Source organism: Branchiostoma belcheri, unplaced genomic scaffold (assembly GCF_001625305.1).
Source record: "Branchiostoma belcheri isolate BF01 breed outbred unplaced genomic scaffold, Haploidv18h27 scaffold17, whole genome shotgun sequence".
In the NCBI taxonomy this organism is placed as follows: domain Eukaryota; kingdom Metazoa; phylum Chordata; class Leptocardii; order Amphioxiformes; family Branchiostomatidae; genus Branchiostoma; species Branchiostoma belcheri.
Window position 1 is genome coordinate 1516746 of NW_017803157.1, and position 16346 is coordinate 1533091.

The window sequence follows — 16346 nt, forward strand, 5'->3', positions numbered from 1 at the left end:
CCCCTCCCGTCCCTTAGTTAGTCTACTCTTTTTACGCCGTACCACAGATATGGCAGGTACAGAAATTTGATTAACAATTCTAACGATATTATTACAGGTTCGGTTGAAGCAAGAAAGTAACCTCCTTGGTTGCAATATTCTGTCTTTCTATGCTTAACAGCATAGGCATCTCAACAACACAGGTTGAGCTGATCATTGGTAAAATAGTTTTGAGCGTGTTAACTTGCAACAGAATTTCCCAAATACAACGAAATACATGTACTATGATTAGAATTATTTAACATATTTGTGTGCTTGGATATACTTAAACGGAAGTTTTTGAGGAAATAACTGATTTTTTGGTGCGGGGCGAAATCACTGAAGGGGGGGGCGAGGTAGGGGAACCAAATCACTAGCGGGGAGGGCGAAATCGCTAGAGATCTCGACCCGGGAGGGCGAAATCGCTAGAGATCTCGACCCGGGAGGGCGAAATCGCTAGAGATCTGGGCCCGGGGAGGACAAAATCGCTAGGGATTTCGCCCCGGGGAGGGCGAAATCACTGGGGGGCGAGATCGCGGTGACACCGGTCGTGCTGCACTGCACAGTAGGCAGTGCAAATGGCTACCCGCAAAACCAACATACTCTACCAACATCTAGTCTGCAGGATAAACATATTTGTGAAGCGCCCAGATAGGATAGGACTGTCTTATTGGGATGGGTCATATTTTCTACAGCCTCAATGCCCGGTGCGATAGCTCAATAGTGATGAGTTCAAACCCAGGCCGGGTCACCATGACCAAAGACTCTAAAAATTGTACATACTTCTTTCTCTGCTTAGCACTCAGCATCTATGAGAGAGAGTGTGGGAAGGTCAAACACACAACATTACCAGCGGGCTAGCCCCCTGCTGTAGTGCTTGCACAACTCTTACTGTGTGGCCCACGGGCTACAGGAATGGAGATGGGCACCACCCATATGCTCTGTACAGAGGGGAATGGGACGTTTTTTTTTTTTCAACAGCTACACTGCCCCCCTCCCCACATATCAATCCATTATCAGCTCAACCTTGGCTACTGTTTATTTTTATAATCTGTTATGCAATTATATTTGTCGGACTGACGACAGTATGATACAGACCCAGGCTCACATGGCCAACGGTTAGGTACCAAAGATTCAGCTGTAAGACGTTTCAATTAAGTAGCATCCACTACTTTTCGTCAGCGAAAAGTAGTGAATGCCACTCGAAACGTCTGACAGTTAAAAAAAAAACATCCGGTTGATTGAGTTAGGTTAGAGGTACGTACTGTGCATTGTTTGTATTGTTATGTATTCCTACTCTCGCAGTATGTTTGCATATAGGCCAGGTGTCTCAATTAAAGGGATACAAAAAATAAATACCCATACAGGATCTGTATTCAATCTCCACAGTCTAGCTACTGGACGTGAACATGATGAAGGGGACACTCCTGGCCGGGGTTTTGCTAATACTGTGTGGGCTTGCCGCCTCACAACATGAAGGGCACGACCATGGACAAGACCCGTTCGAACTGGTCCTACACCTACTGGGAGGGGATGAACACCAACACAACTTGACTTTCGACATGTCTACTTCTCTTGTTAAGACCATGCTTGACCGGGTAAAGTGTGAGAGGCTGGAGGCTGACGAAGAAAGGAACTTCACCTGTGCCGAGGTAGGAACAACGTCATGTCTTGTTTTTTTGTGTTTTTTTTTTACAGTAGCTTTGTATCTTTGAAGGCATCCAATGCAGGGCTGCAAAAATGTATTTGGCAGGCAATGTCAATTTTCTGGACACAGTGTATCAAATATCAGTCAGATTTCAAAATCCATAATATATTGTTTGTTTTGCCGACCTAAAAATTGCACTGGGTGCCATTGTGTACCCTTAATTCATTGTGTGTATGTTATAGACGAAAACACGTAAAGCAAACATTGAACTGGAGAGGTTAGTGCACGCTAGTTGTAAAAACAACAACACTCAATACATGTTCAATAGATTCTTACTATACTGGCGTTTAAATGTCTGAGAACACAGATGCAGAAGTATTGATCTAAAAGGGGATTATGTCGCTGTAAGCATTTGAAGGGCAACATCATGAGTCAGATTTGAACAAAGATAAGGCAGTGTTCATGCGTTAGCCACCTCTATATTTGTGTAAAACAGATCTTGCTTATGTGCTATGATATAAGGGCTCGAAATACTGGATATACAGGCTCCAAATACTTGTGCGGGGTCGTGTGGCGTAGCGACAGAGTGCTCGACTCGGAACCAAGAGGTACCGGGTTCGAGTCCTGACATGCCACCGATCTTGTGCCCAGGTATTGCGTCAGCAATTCCCAATGGTACCTCTTGGTACCCGGGACCTCTTGGTTCGGAGTCGAGCACTCTGCCGCTACGCCACACGACGCCACACATGTATTTCGAGCCCGTATATCTAGTATTTCTACCTGCACCTAGCCTGCACCGGTCCATGTACTGGGTTTACATGTACATGTATTATGATAAAGTGTATGTCGATTTTTACTTGCTACATTGACTGTTCGCACCATGTAGTAGAAATGAGATAATGGTAATAGTTTTTATAGTATGATCCGTACTTCTGAGTCGTGCAGGTAAAATTTTGTCTGGTGCAGCCTTGCAGGTCATTTTCAAGGTTAACTGCACCAGTGCAGGTATACAGAAAAATATTTCGAGCCCTGGATACAATAGCCAACTAACATAAAGTCTGGTATGTGGGACCATGGCGCGACACATAGTACATGAAAATGCCATTTGCCATATTGGCTATCAAATATGCAAAGTGCCAATCATAGAGTGCAACGCCCGAGCTTGAAGTACCCTGCATGTCTGGCCAGATGGCGATAACTAATGTAATCATTTACCACAACGCATTGTACCTCCCTTTTGGGAACCAGACAAACAGCTACTTAAAACATCTTATATATTATGTCTCAAAAAGACACGGCATTGTTACAGTCATAAAGACTAAACATTGTAAACCTCAAGTTGACCCAATCTATATACTGTAGGTGATTGCTGACGCAAGTCTTCCAAAGTATGCTACGTATTTGCAGTTCTTTACAAATGCTTTATGACTTAGACCCTTGTTGAACATTTATGAGTTTCATATTGAATTACAATGCTATTGTTCGTGTCGCATGGCACAGAAGGGTGTGCGTGGGGTGGGGGCAAACAGTGGCAACCTACATGTAGATATTACCTCCTATCCACAAATTACAGAAAAAGTGGGATCTTTTGTCTTCCTCTGTCTTCAGAAAAGAAGTCAATCCCAGTAGTTGTTAGGAGTTAACAGCAGTACTTTGTGTATCAATTGCCTGTTCTTATACCAAATGTTTCTTCTGTACTTGCAATTAGCCCTCCGACATTTAATTTGCAATAAAACAATTTATTTTATTCCATATGCAGCCTTTTAAACGATTGTAAACATGAAAAGCAAACATGGCCAACAAATTAACAAAACGATGTGGATTTACAAGAACATTAGAGTTGACAGAAATACAGCCGAATGGCCTCACCTAAAGCACGTTAACCTTTAGCACACTGAAGCACCCTTCTGGCTAACAATTCTCTATTGTTAGTGGGGTGAGGCAGCAGGGATAAGGTTAAACAATTCTCACCTAAAGCGCGTTAACCTTTAGCTAGCACGCTGACGCAGCCTTCTGGCTAACAATTCTCTAATGGTAGTGGGGGTAGCAAGGGTAAGGTTAAACAATGGCATCAATGCTGTAATTATGGTTATCACCAACTCTACTTCTAGTGCAATGTTGTTAGACATATTGTCGGTTCTACTTCATTTGATCGCGTCAAGCTATGTTTTGCCGTTTTGCGGTTTGTCCAGATACTCTCAACATAAAATAATTTCTTATTTACTTCACCACAAAACAAGGCTCATACTAACCACTCACATGTTTTGGGTTACAAAAAGGGACTTTAAAGGCAGGTGTTTATTTAACCTTAGACTTGAAAAAGTTTAAGGTTGTACCCTTTTTGGAAGCATTCACAACAAAGCTCTGCATCTGTTGACTTGAACGTAGCCCGATAGGGCATGAATGAAAAAAAAATGTACAATAAAGTACATCTCAGTTACTATTGTCTTCCCGATCCCACAGTGCCTGACGGCTGATGGCTTGATTAAGCTATCTCTCGGCGACTCCACCGACACGAGCGCGCCTGTAGGCGAGGATGACTTCCACAAGATGGCCGTGGTTCTGACTGTCTTCCTGACGGACCTGTCTAACCTGGACGCCTGTACGGAAGACCCCGGGGGCAAGGGGTATCAGGCTATCGAGAACCGGCTAATGCGGTACACGGACTCGGCAGGGTTTACTCTGAGCAGCTATCAGCGGGTCCTGGAGGACATCAACACCAACTATCGTGTGCAGAACTGGGGCAAGGTGAGACCACAAACATACAAAAATGTTTGTAAACATACAAAAATGTCTGTATGTTGTAGTGTACATGTAAGCCTCTAGCCTCTGTAGTTGTCACTTGTATGCTTTCTTTTTAGAGGTTGTCAATATTGCTGATGGCACAGTGTGGAAAAGACCAATAAACAAATAAACGTTAAACAAATAAGCAAACAATGCATTTGGTTTCCAACCCTGAATATCAAAAAGGAAAGTGTGGTGGACCAAACATGTACTACATTCATATCTGCGCATTGCTTCTTGTTTAGATCTGCTGTGAAACCTGTACAAGTGACCACCTCTATATAAAGACCACTTCATAACTGTAACCACTTTTTTGGCACATTGACACAAGCATTTAGAATCCTGTTTATAGTGGAGGTCTTCTTGGGCAGTTCTATAATTGTAACGTATATACATAGTTCGTGTGTTTTTTTAGACATACGAATATTAGACAATCAGGGACATAATGAGACATAAGAAGGTCTACGGCATACACAGACAGCATTAGGTGGGATTTTTTCTGTAGTCGTTAGTTACTAACTAAACGACGCCTGTTCAGTGTTTTACTGCAGAGTCGGTGTTTGAGCAACTCCACCTCAACACCAGCGACTCAAGCGGCGGGGTGTCACAGCAGGAACTGAAGGAGATAGCAGCAGTAACCGTGGCTAGCGTACTGGAGGGGCTGTGTATAGGGGAAGCCGAGCTACCAGAAAGATCCTTCTTCGTAGACAACCTCTTTGAGAGCCTCAACATGACCAATGGCACTATCTCGATCGATGGTATGTCATTTTTTTAGTTCGCTTTGATAGATTAAAATTATAGATCATTCATTACCATCCCTTACCCAAGTCTACACATGTATTTCTTTTGCCGGAGGAAATTTGAATATGCATTATCGTTACAGACTACCAATCAGAAGTATCTAAATATCAACAGTGCTACGTTAATAATTCTTCTTATCTCATACTTAAGGAATGAATCCCCTCTACTATATACTTGACTGTTTGTATGTTAAGTTTGTATGTTAATGTTAAGTAGTCTAGACCTTACGAAAGTCGACGTACTTTTGTTGTGTCAATAAAAACTGTATGTGTGACTTTCAGCTCTCGAGCACGTTCTGTCTGATCTCGGTATCGGCGGGGAGGCGCCACCCGAGCCGCCGGTGATTGACGACGGGCACGACCATGCCGGGCACGACCACAGACGCAGACGGGAACTGCCTCCACTGACACGGGAGGACGAGCACAATCACACTCACGAACACGACCACGAGCACACAGACTTTGAACACGATGTGAGTAGTACGACTTTTTTTGTCCTCAACAGTATTTCGATCATCATCGGCCTCCTTCCGTCCCATGTAGTCAATGGGTCCGCTTCAGGGAGAGAACATGTTTTCAACAAAGAAATAGTCATGCCGTCAAGTTCAAGAATTGTTGTAAGTATTGAGGTGTTCAAAACTCTTGAAGTTTTGAGAACTATTGCCACCAAGTACAGTAGGGGCTTCATCACTAGATAAGCTTTAAACAATCTTTAGAGTTATATATTCAGGTGTAACAAGTCGTTCGGTGTAGTACAGCTAGCTGCCACCGCGCCGCGTGCCTACGAAGCTGGTGTGTGACGCCTAGGGGCGTCAACAGATACAGATATAAAAAAAAAACACCTACTTTTTTCAACGCAGTGCTTCAACTCAGCCCAGTTGATGAAGCTGTTCCTGGTTGATGAGGAGATGGGTGTGACACGTGACCAGTTCAGCGCCATGGCCCCAGCCCTGATACAGCAGGTGTACAGCAGGGTGTGCGTGTCGGGGACACCTGCTGAGAACGCCACAGCAACGCCGGTCGTCAGGGACCTCACTATGCTGGAGAGTAAGTTTGATTCTTTTATTACAATTGGACAAAATTACATCAGTGCTGATATTATTTACTGTTCTTGCGATGAATCCTAAATATCTTTTAATGCTGAAATGTACCAACTGAAATGCTGACTTCTACCAACACAGATAAACTTTCATGCTATCTTTTAATGCTGTACATGATACTGAACATACAAACTCTGATCGGGGTCTCTACCGCCAGAGACTCTGATCGGAGTTTCTGTGGACAAAGACTACGATCAGGGCCTCTACTTTTAGAATCTCGAATTCCACCATGCAGTTCAGAATTTCTACCCTGACATATCTGTAATCCACATATGATCATGGTACCATATGTATAATGAAAGGAAACATGCATGGCATCTGATTTCACGGCAGTTAGAAGATGATTCACCTTTCTCCTCCCACAGAATACGGGTACGGGACGCTGTCTGTGGTCCTCATCAGCCTGCTGGCCCTGATCGGCCTGTTGGTGCTGCCCATGGCCGGCTCCAGCGTCTACAAGTTCATCGTGCAGCTCGGGGTCGGGCTGGGGGTCGGCGCGCTGTCGGGGGACGCTCTGCTGCATCTTCTGCCTCAGGTGAGCTCTAGTAATCTCCCAGCAGATCTTTCAGTGGCTGCAAAGACAGTCTCGAATTGGCCTGGCAGTATCCACTGGTGGATGGCCAATAGATGCTGTCAGGCCAATGGTTACTGCCTGGCCTATGCTGTGTTGAGTCAACCGAAAGATCCGCTTAGAAGTTAGAGCTCTAGTTGTGCTCGATATAATTTTGCTTGTATTACTACATGTATTACTATAGGTCTTTTAATGTGTGGAATACAGCATCAGCTGAATTTGCTGTCTAGCGCTCCACGTGTACTAACGCGATCTTGTGCCACAGGCTCTCGGTCTACACGGAGACCACGCCGCCGGCCATACGGACCATGACCACGACATATCCTACATGTGGAAGCTTCTGGTCGCCATGGGCGGAATCTACTTCTTCTTCGTGTTCGAACGGGTGATGAGTTTCCTCATGCCTGGCCACGGTCACGGTCATGGCCATTCTCACGGCCATCATGAGGTGGGGTCATGTGAAGAAATGGTAACATTAAAGGTATCCAATTTCAGAGCAGCAAAACTGGAAATATTCTGAATAAGGCGATCTTTACGATATTGGCACATACTGCTTCACATTAACACATTTCAATCAGTATTTAATACTTTTGGCATTTTTAAAAGAAACTGTCGAAAGAAGCCCCAAGATGAGTCCTTTATTTTATAGGTGGTACCCTAAAAATCAGCTAAGGGCCCTTCCAGTAACAATTTCCGTCAGTTTTTGGGTATTTTTGCTCCATGAAGGTGATGCATTGGGATAGTGTTGTTTCAACTCAGTATGTAGATAAATGACTAGAATATTGACTTTGAAAAATCTGGTTTTCAGGCCCTAAAAACTGCTCTGGATGCCTTTAACACTCGGGTTCAAGCCTGTTGTGTACATAATAGGTGGACTTGTAAGACTTGTAACAGTGCTTCTCTGAAGTGTGACGTCAACACTAGGTCAAAGGTATCTGGTAAACGATGTCGGCCCCCGTCGCGGTTGGGCCCTGATGTAAATAGCCTCTTTCACACCTCTCATGAAGTAGTCTGGTTCGGTATTCGTCTTGCGTAATGTTCTAACAGGGTGTCCAACCTTCATCGACGAATGTTAGTTGGGATTCTATGTGCCCAACACTAGTAGAGATTTGACGGTAGGAAATTTACATGCATGGAAATTCAAATCCACCTGAAACGTCCTAGCCTGGGTACCATCCTACTTGTATGCCGGGGCTCCCACACTCGCTTCGAATTCCCTAACAACTTTTTAGGGAAGTGAATGTGGGAGCCCCGGCATACGTAGGATGGTACCCAGGCTAGAAACGTCCGGGTCTAATCATCCAATATGGTGGACAAAGCTTACGTCATGGTCACGTGAGAGCAAACACCCTATACGTACCGTTTTCGTTCTGCACAGAAGGCGGAGGATAATGTATACGAGAATGATGTGCAGCTTCGCAAGATCACCCAACTGCCACCGGAGCCGAGTATGGGCTCAAAGAGCCTCTCCATATCCAAGCAACAGTTGGTAAGTGTTTGTTATTATTAGATTTATACTCTCCAAGCAGAGGCTTATTTTTGGCGTGTTCCTATCGGGCTCTCTTTTCTGTATGTATTATGGTACTAGTATCTTGTTTTACTCCGGGTTTCAAATGGTAACTGCCTGGCAAATGGAAGAAGAAGAGGGATTGTGTACATTTGTTTCCTGTGTCTCGCTCGTCATGCCAGCATGTTCAATATGTTAATGGTAATATATGAATGGATTTTTGCTGTAGACTAACGGACAGAGTACGATGACGCTGGATCAGGATGCGGAGATGCCTGGTGAAGAGAACACTCCAAAATACTGCTGTGGAGGTTAGTGTGATCACTTAGAATATCGGATGGGAGCATGGGAACAAATGTGGCACACGTAACGGCAAACATGCATGTATATTGTACCCCATAAAGCCCAAGTACGAAGGCAAATTATCACCATTCTGTAAATTCAGAGTCTGAAAAATTGTCGAAGTTTGGCTATAAATATAATATATATATGGAGTTGGTGATTCACTTCAACGAAGTCACCCGGACAGAGGCCTGGTGAACCGCTACAGGATCAGCCACATGCACGGTGAGTTACATCATCACCCGGACGGAGTCCTGGCGAACCCCGTCTTGTATTAAGCTAAAACAAAGTTAGTAAGTTAGTAAGTAACAAAAGGATATGTCACCCCATCTTGAAAGTTCATCTGTGTTGGTAGAAGTCATTATGAACAAGATTGAACTGTACTTGCCAACACAAAACATTGGACTCACCTCGTAAGGGTCGGTATAACCCCGACCAATACAATCGGCCGATGATAATGATGGTAAATTGACATGTGGTCTGTTCTCGTCGCCAGGATGCACTCCGACAGCGATGATGATCATCTTCAGTGACACCCTGCACAACCTGACGGACGGGCTGGCCCTCGGCATCGCCTTCAGCGGCGACCTGGCTGTCGGACTGTCCACCTCCATCGCCGTCCTGGCGCACGAGCTGCCGCACGAACTAGGTAAGCTTACGGAGTGGTTACATTTGTCGTATGATGGTCGTATGATCGTCGTACGATTGCCGTACCATCGTCGTACAAACGCCGTACGATAGCCGCCCTGGATCACGAGCTACCACACAGCTACCGTAGGCTTATGGATTATCCACATTTGTCGTACGTTGTCGTATGATCGTCGTACAATTGTCCCATGATTGTCTTACAATCGCCGCACGATTGTAGCACAATCGTCGCATCATCGTCGTACAATTGTCGCATGATTGTCGTGCAATTGTCGCATGATTGTCGCGCAATCGTTGTACGATTGTCGCACGATCGCTGTACTGGCGCAAGGACAAGGTAAGCTTACGGCTCGTACTCTCCAAGCAGACAAGGGTATTGGATACTGACTAGCAAATGGATATGGCGTACTGGCCAATTTGATACTGTCTTTGCTTTGCTACCACCCAAAGATCTGCTTGGAGATTTTGGAGTGTCTCAACAGATGTTATGTTAATACGCAAATGTAACATGCAAGTTGATTGCAAAAAAATCTGAATCTTGACTCTACTTACGTCTTATACAGGTGACTTCGCCATGTTGCTGAGGTGCGGGATGAACTACAAGAGCGCCTTGCTGTGGAACCTGTTCGCGGCCTGCTGGGCATTTGTGGGGCTGTACATCGGACTGGCTATCGGAGCCGACTTCAGCATCAGGCAGTGGCTCTTCGCCCTCATCGCCGGCATGTTTCTCTACGTGTCGCTGGTCGACATGGTACGTTCTGATAGTTCACCTAAGTGTGTTGGTAGATATATGTTTAAAACTAGAAAGGTAACATTTGCAAAGCAAATGAATAATGTTTACCTTCGCATATGGTATTCTCTGTCAAGTCTTACTCAAACAGGAGTCAATTATCGATCAATTCTTACTCATTCAACATTTCACATATATATGGTGACAGGAGTCTAAATCCCTCCTGCTATAAAATTGCAACATGACGAGACCCAAAACTAGCTACATTGTGCCATACATAGTGACAGACGTCTGGATCAGGTCATTAACCTTATTTGGAAATGAAGAAGAGGAAGAAACAGAGCAAAAACAATATGTTTTCCCTCGTCAAACATTTGTTCCAAAACAAGGGGTTGTTCTCACCTAGAGCTTTCGACTTTGCAGTCACTTTTGTCTTCTTCATTAGACTGACCCAACAGATAGTCTGCCGAGACTGAACTGCAAAGAGTAGAGAACCAACAATAACATTATATCTTCTCATTCCTCAGCTACCGGAACTGTTACACCACAAGTCCAAGTCACCTGTAGTGACCTTCATTGGGCAGAACATCGGGTTCCTGATGGGAGTGGCGGCGCTGGTCTTCCTGGCCATGTACGAGGAGCAGATACAGGTGTCCATCACTCTGGGATAAGTGTTGAAAGTTAAAACTTTTGTTACAACACAAAGGTAAATGTTCTCACCTAGAGCTTTCGACCAGTGCATTCTGGTCTTCTTCAGTAGACTGACCCAGTGAGATTAGTCACGTGGCTTCACTGAAGTGTGACGTCGACACTGGGTCAAAGGTATCTGGTAAACTATGTCTACTGAGAAAGACCACCGGAGTGCACTGGTCGAAAGCTCTAGGTGAGGACATTTACCTTTGTGTTGAAACAAAATTTGTAACTTCCAACACACCCTAGGATGAGGTAACGTCTGGACAGGTCCGAAAGTACGGTATGAGAAGCACGTAATCGCCAAGTTAAAGCAGATCTTTTGGTGGCTGCAAAGACAGAATCATATTGGCCAGGCAGTATTCATTGGCCAGAAAACATTCGCCACCGAAAATGGTAACTGTCTGCCAATGGATACAGCCTGGCCAATTTGATTCTGTACTTTGCAGCCATCAAAAGATCTGCTTGGAGATTGGACAGCAAGTCGACAAAACGCAGTGGGCCTGCATGCGCGAAACTCGCACATTTCGTGGGACGTTTGGACAACGTTGCATCAGAATTTTGTCCGTTGAAGACGATGTCGTTTTATACACATAATTTGAAAAGTATTGACGGAATGTCATATTAAATATGACCTTTTAAAAATGAGACGTCCTGCCGAAGATCCATGCATAATACATGATAGGTTTCGCGCAGGCGCAGTACGTCCTGATGGCATACTGGTGTCGGCACTCACGTGACTGTGACGCAATTATCCGCCATGTTGAACGGTTAGACGTGGACGTTTCTAAGTAGATTTGAATTTGTATACATTATTACTACATTACTTTGTACTCACTTTCAAGTCTGACTTGTAAAAATCAGCACAAACCAGGTCTGGCACAATGGCTAAGATGCAAAGACCTATTGGAAAAAGGTTACAGTTTATCCAGTAACATGAACAACTTTACCCCAGAATTTGTAACATCTTACTTTTATGTTTGTGTATGCTTTGAAGTTGCAGTAGCGGAATCAAATACGTAAATAGCAAATGAATGGCGTGGAATAACAAATAGCATTCAGTCATTTGTGACTATAAAACTTACATATATCATGCTACTGGTCAATACACTAATTCCTTTCCTGTGATACATGTATATCCACCAAATTTTTACTTGATACAATGATCAGCTTTCTTTTATATCACGGTGTGTGGATACATTTCTGTACATTTTGCTTATAACTTGGTTTTGGGCATATTACTTGACATGTTTCATACAATGTAGTACCCAGATTATTACATATGCTAATACATGTATACAAATCTCACTGTGAAATAGTTTAGCCTTCAGTCAACGATTTCTTGGGAGAATTTTCCACCCGTTTTCTTGTGTACGTTTTTGTCTTTTGTAAAATACGTTTATTGCACGTTACAGCACATTTACACGATACATGGGTCATTCCCACTAGCCAGGAGTTGTGTGACAGGTTTCTTTTATCTTGGATTTTCTGTACTAGGGTTAGTCCCTTTTATTCATCTTTTGTCTTGATAATAAATATGTTTTAGTCAAACTTCGACAATTTATCACTCTAATTTTTAGAATGGTGATAACTTGCCTTCGTACTTATTACACCTTTATGGTGTACAGTTGCTAAACAATCAGCCTATGGGAACCAGCCACCTGTTTAACACACACAGGATATAAATAACTAATCTCCAAGCAGATCCTAGGGTGGCAAAAGACAGTATCAAATTGGCCAGGCAGTATCCATTCACCAATCTGAGAGAGAATCCATATGCCACCCGTTGCAATTTGATAGTCCTCTGCGACCCTAGGTTCTGCTTGGAGATTCATAAATAACTGGATCAGCAGCCTTGTTTCTTACATTGACAGCTTGCTAATGACAGTTGAAATACTAACTGGATAGGTAAAACCAAAACTAAAGTTTGTGCACTGTCAAGTACCTTACTGGTAATTTGTGTTATGCCAGTATATTGCAGCAAGATGCAGTAAAACTGAGGGGAAAATAGTTTTAAGAGAGAATTTTGTCAGAAACTGCATCAGGATTACATTTCAAAAACACAAATCAAGAACTGTAAAAACAGTGGTAAAACTTGGGATTCCTCCAATACATTAACATGAAAATTACGGCAGGATCTCTTGAATACTCCAAAAGCAGTGCTTGTTACTCAAAAAGAGTTACAATGTAGTATGAAGTACCAAACCAGGAAAGTGTTCATGCATTTCAACAGGTTGTGTCTTTGATACTGGACTATCCCTTGTTGTGCTGTTTAAGCACCAACCATAAATATCAGAAATGCATAATATTTGCACAAAATTCACGTATGTTGAAAAGTGGAGGTACATGGCAATCATGTGAAGAATTTTTCCATGCAAAATTATACATAATGTCCAACAATCAATTCTTTTAAGTACATTGTGTAAAACAACAGGACACATAAATGCTATGCCAATATATTGCAGCAAGATGTAAAATTACAAACAAAGAATTGCCAGTCAGTGCTTGTATCAGTCCATTTTATTTTCTGCAGTATTTACATCGTTTTAAACAAATAAAAGCAAGTCGCAGACAGACCAAAACAATCTTGCACATACTACAACAACGGAAGACACCGAAATCTCACAGAGATCCCAACTTGAAGCTCTTCATATCAATATCTACGAAACATACAAAACGACGGGAAAGAAAATATATAGCGAACAATCACAAAGTGAAGGTATATGAATATAAAACAGATTCACTTGCCATGGATATGGTTGTTACGACATCGCCAAGTTTGTACAAAGTTACAAGACTATGTTAATATACCTTCCCTTTTCCACCATATCTTGTTACAAATTCACGTATGTTACACAAATATACAAGTGTGATATGTAATTTAGAACCCCTCCCAGTTCACAACTTACATCAGTATTGTACACATGATTAAGTTGCTTCACTTATATATCTACTTAGCTAGCTTGGGTACTGAGCCAGAGTCACCATTTTCTATAGGCATACATAGGAAGGTATCAAAATATCTCTCTGCTTTAGCCTTGGCATGTTATTCACTGAGTCCCATATCTATCTATCAAACTAGCCTATCGTGCTTTGAGGGCCATCTTGGAGGAAGAAACCCACTGTCAATTTCTATCTGTTGAAGAGTTGATCTGTTATTTGCTAACTAAATAAAAAACAATCTAAAATATCTAATCTTCTTGGTTAAAAGTGCTGAATAATCAGTGTTCCAGCTAAAAATGCTTTCCGTTCAGTCTGTACAAATCATTGTGCATTTCATAGCATTTTTTGTTACAATCCTGTAAGCTATATTTCTGCCATTATTTTAAGCACCCGGGGGGTTGTGTGCCACAGGCAGACAAGCCAGAAGAATTATACTGTGTGCAACAAAAGATTTCCCTACAGTACAAACTGTTACTGTGAAACTCAATACAGACATAACATTGAGACTTCATCACAAGTCAGCATTTATCAAAATCTAATAACAGAAAACAAAAAAAAGTTACATGGCTTCTGAGATCTGGTGAAGTGTGGAGTTGTTACTTTACACCTCTCCATAACAGTGTTCTTGTCCACAGCAACAACACAGAAAGTGACTCCTGTGATTTAACAGTTTTGTCAGTGACAACGTGCTTTGCACACATTCATAGCAGCCAGCTTCTCCACATGAAACTGAGCTTGACCAGACGCAAGCGGGGTCTCTTTCACGTCAACGCAGAGATGCACAGACACGTACAGGCGACGAGAATATCGTTCGAGCAGACTGTGGCCACTTGAAAAGACATATGGCACTTCAGACAGAGAGGTTGATGAGCTTGCGAGGGAGATCAACCTTTTTGAGCAACCTCTCATTTCACAGTTGAGTCAGTTCTCTACCGTATGACTGTGATTCCTCCATATTGACTGTGTACACACCAACATACACACGTACAAGACACTTCAATACGTCTAGAGAATGCACAGCAAACTATCACATCCTGGAGTCTGCTGTAAGTTTCCCTGTAAGGTTCGGACATGTTCTTCTAAGTTGTAGACTTGAGACATTCAACCTCTCAGAGGCGAGCAGTATTTCCTCCTTCTGTTCATCAGCAGAAGGTGAATTGTTAGTGGTTTTATCACAAGAGTTGTTTCCGCACCCATCCAATGTTAGGATTGAGTTTTCTTTCTGTCCATCAGCACTCGACAATATCCTGGCAACATTGGAGATGCAACTTCAAGTTCAACTGACTGGCAGTGCAGTTTCTTGATGACAACTTTTGGTTGGAATTTTCCTTGGCAAGACAGTGGTTGTTGTACGTACACCAGTTCCTAACGGCTGGCGTTATACAGCAGATACCTGCTCCTCCTCTTCATCTGCAACACATTAAGGAGAGAAAAATTGAGAAAACATTCACACTACAGAGTACCTTTCTCACACAACATATAGTTTGAGATCTTTTCATGGGTCAGTTTTCAACAAATTCTTTTAATAGGCACTTCAAAATTACACTACGGTACAGAAAGACATCACAATTTGGTTGGACTTAGAGATACTGATAAATAAGACTTTTTCGTCTCCATACTAGAATTCCAAACCTTTCCCAATTTAGAGAGCCGCTTGAGTTATACCTTACGTATACAGGTCATCTGCTGTCAGAAGAATAATTTTTTTCCTAAATGAGTAGCACAAAATGGCCTTTCTGGCCAGCAAATAGAAAACATCTTCTTTGTTTCTGTACACACTCCCTTCTCTACAACTATTGAAAACACCACACATACTCTTGAACTACAGACAACACCATGCAAAGATGGAGGAAGAAAGATGACATAGCCAGTGCTCCACCCTGCCTTCTACCACCATACCCTTTAGGACAGTCCAATATCACCAACTGTTTTCTATTTGAGAGATCCTACCTCTAAAAAAAATTTTTTTTTTACAGCTCTCGGTGGCAAATAAGCCGATGTTGGCACATTGGCACACCAAATCCGCTAATCTGTATAACTGTGGTTTTGGCACACAACGTCGGGCCATGGACATGGACACAACGTCGGGCCATGGTAAGTATCGAACCCAGGACCTTTTGATTCCGAGTCCAACGCTCTAACCATTGCGCCACCGACGTGCCAGTCTTCTGTCTGTAATAATTTCATTTCTTTGAACTGCACAGGTTCTGTATAGTCTGCTATGAGTTAAAAATTTGCTTTTAGTTGCTACTTTATAGAGACTGAGTTGCAGTAAAACTGAGGGGAAAAGAGTTTTAAGAGGGAATTTTATCAGAAACTGCATCAGGATTAAATTTTAAAATCACAAATCAACAACTGTAAAAACAGTGGTAAAACTTGGGATTCCTCCAATACTAAATACATTAACATGAAACTTACGGCAGGATCTCTTAAATACTCCAAAAGCAGTGCTTGTTACTCAAAACAGTTAGTATGAAGTACCAAACCAGGAAAGTGTCCATGCATTTTAACAGGTTGTGTCTTTGATACTGGACTATCCCTTGTTGAAGCCCCTGTCACACATAC

At 42.7% G+C, this 16346-nt stretch overlaps 2 protein-coding genes across 2 annotated transcripts in view; one reads left to right on the top strand and one right to left on the bottom strand.

Moving 5' to 3' along the window:
- The window catches only part of LOC109466857 (zinc transporter ZIP12-like), an 11184-nt gene extending 315 nt beyond the window's left edge, over nucleotides 1-10869 (top strand). Inside the window, exons 2-13 of the mRNA XM_019764717.1 lie at nucleotides 1408-1670; nucleotides 4130-4414; nucleotides 4989-5208; nucleotides 5533-5723; nucleotides 6111-6297; nucleotides 6716-6885; nucleotides 7187-7369; nucleotides 8300-8410; nucleotides 8658-8739; nucleotides 9267-9419; nucleotides 9982-10169; nucleotides 10676-10869. Coding sequence (XP_019620276.1) covers nucleotides 1428-1670; nucleotides 4130-4414; nucleotides 4989-5208; nucleotides 5533-5723; nucleotides 6111-6297; nucleotides 6716-6885; nucleotides 7187-7369; nucleotides 8300-8410; nucleotides 8658-8739; nucleotides 9267-9419; nucleotides 9982-10169; nucleotides 10676-10819 — 2157 coding nt within the window. The 5' untranslated portion in view covers nucleotides 1408-1427 and the 3' untranslated portion in view covers nucleotides 10820-10869. The remainder of the gene's footprint in view (nucleotides 1-1407; nucleotides 1671-4129; nucleotides 4415-4988; nucleotides 5209-5532; nucleotides 5724-6110; nucleotides 6298-6715; nucleotides 6886-7186; nucleotides 7370-8299; nucleotides 8411-8657; nucleotides 8740-9266; nucleotides 9420-9981; nucleotides 10170-10675) is intronic.
- A 2471-nt stretch (nucleotides 10870-13340) lies between these two features.
- LOC109466768 (rap guanine nucleotide exchange factor 2-like) overlaps nucleotides 13341-16346 on the bottom strand; it is a 94775-nt gene continuing 91769 nt past the window's right edge. The window contains 1 exon segment of the mRNA XM_019764590.1: nucleotides 13341-15191. Within this exon segment, the coding sequence (XP_019620149.1) occupies nucleotides 15160-15191 (32 nt within the window). The 3' untranslated portion in view covers nucleotides 13341-15159.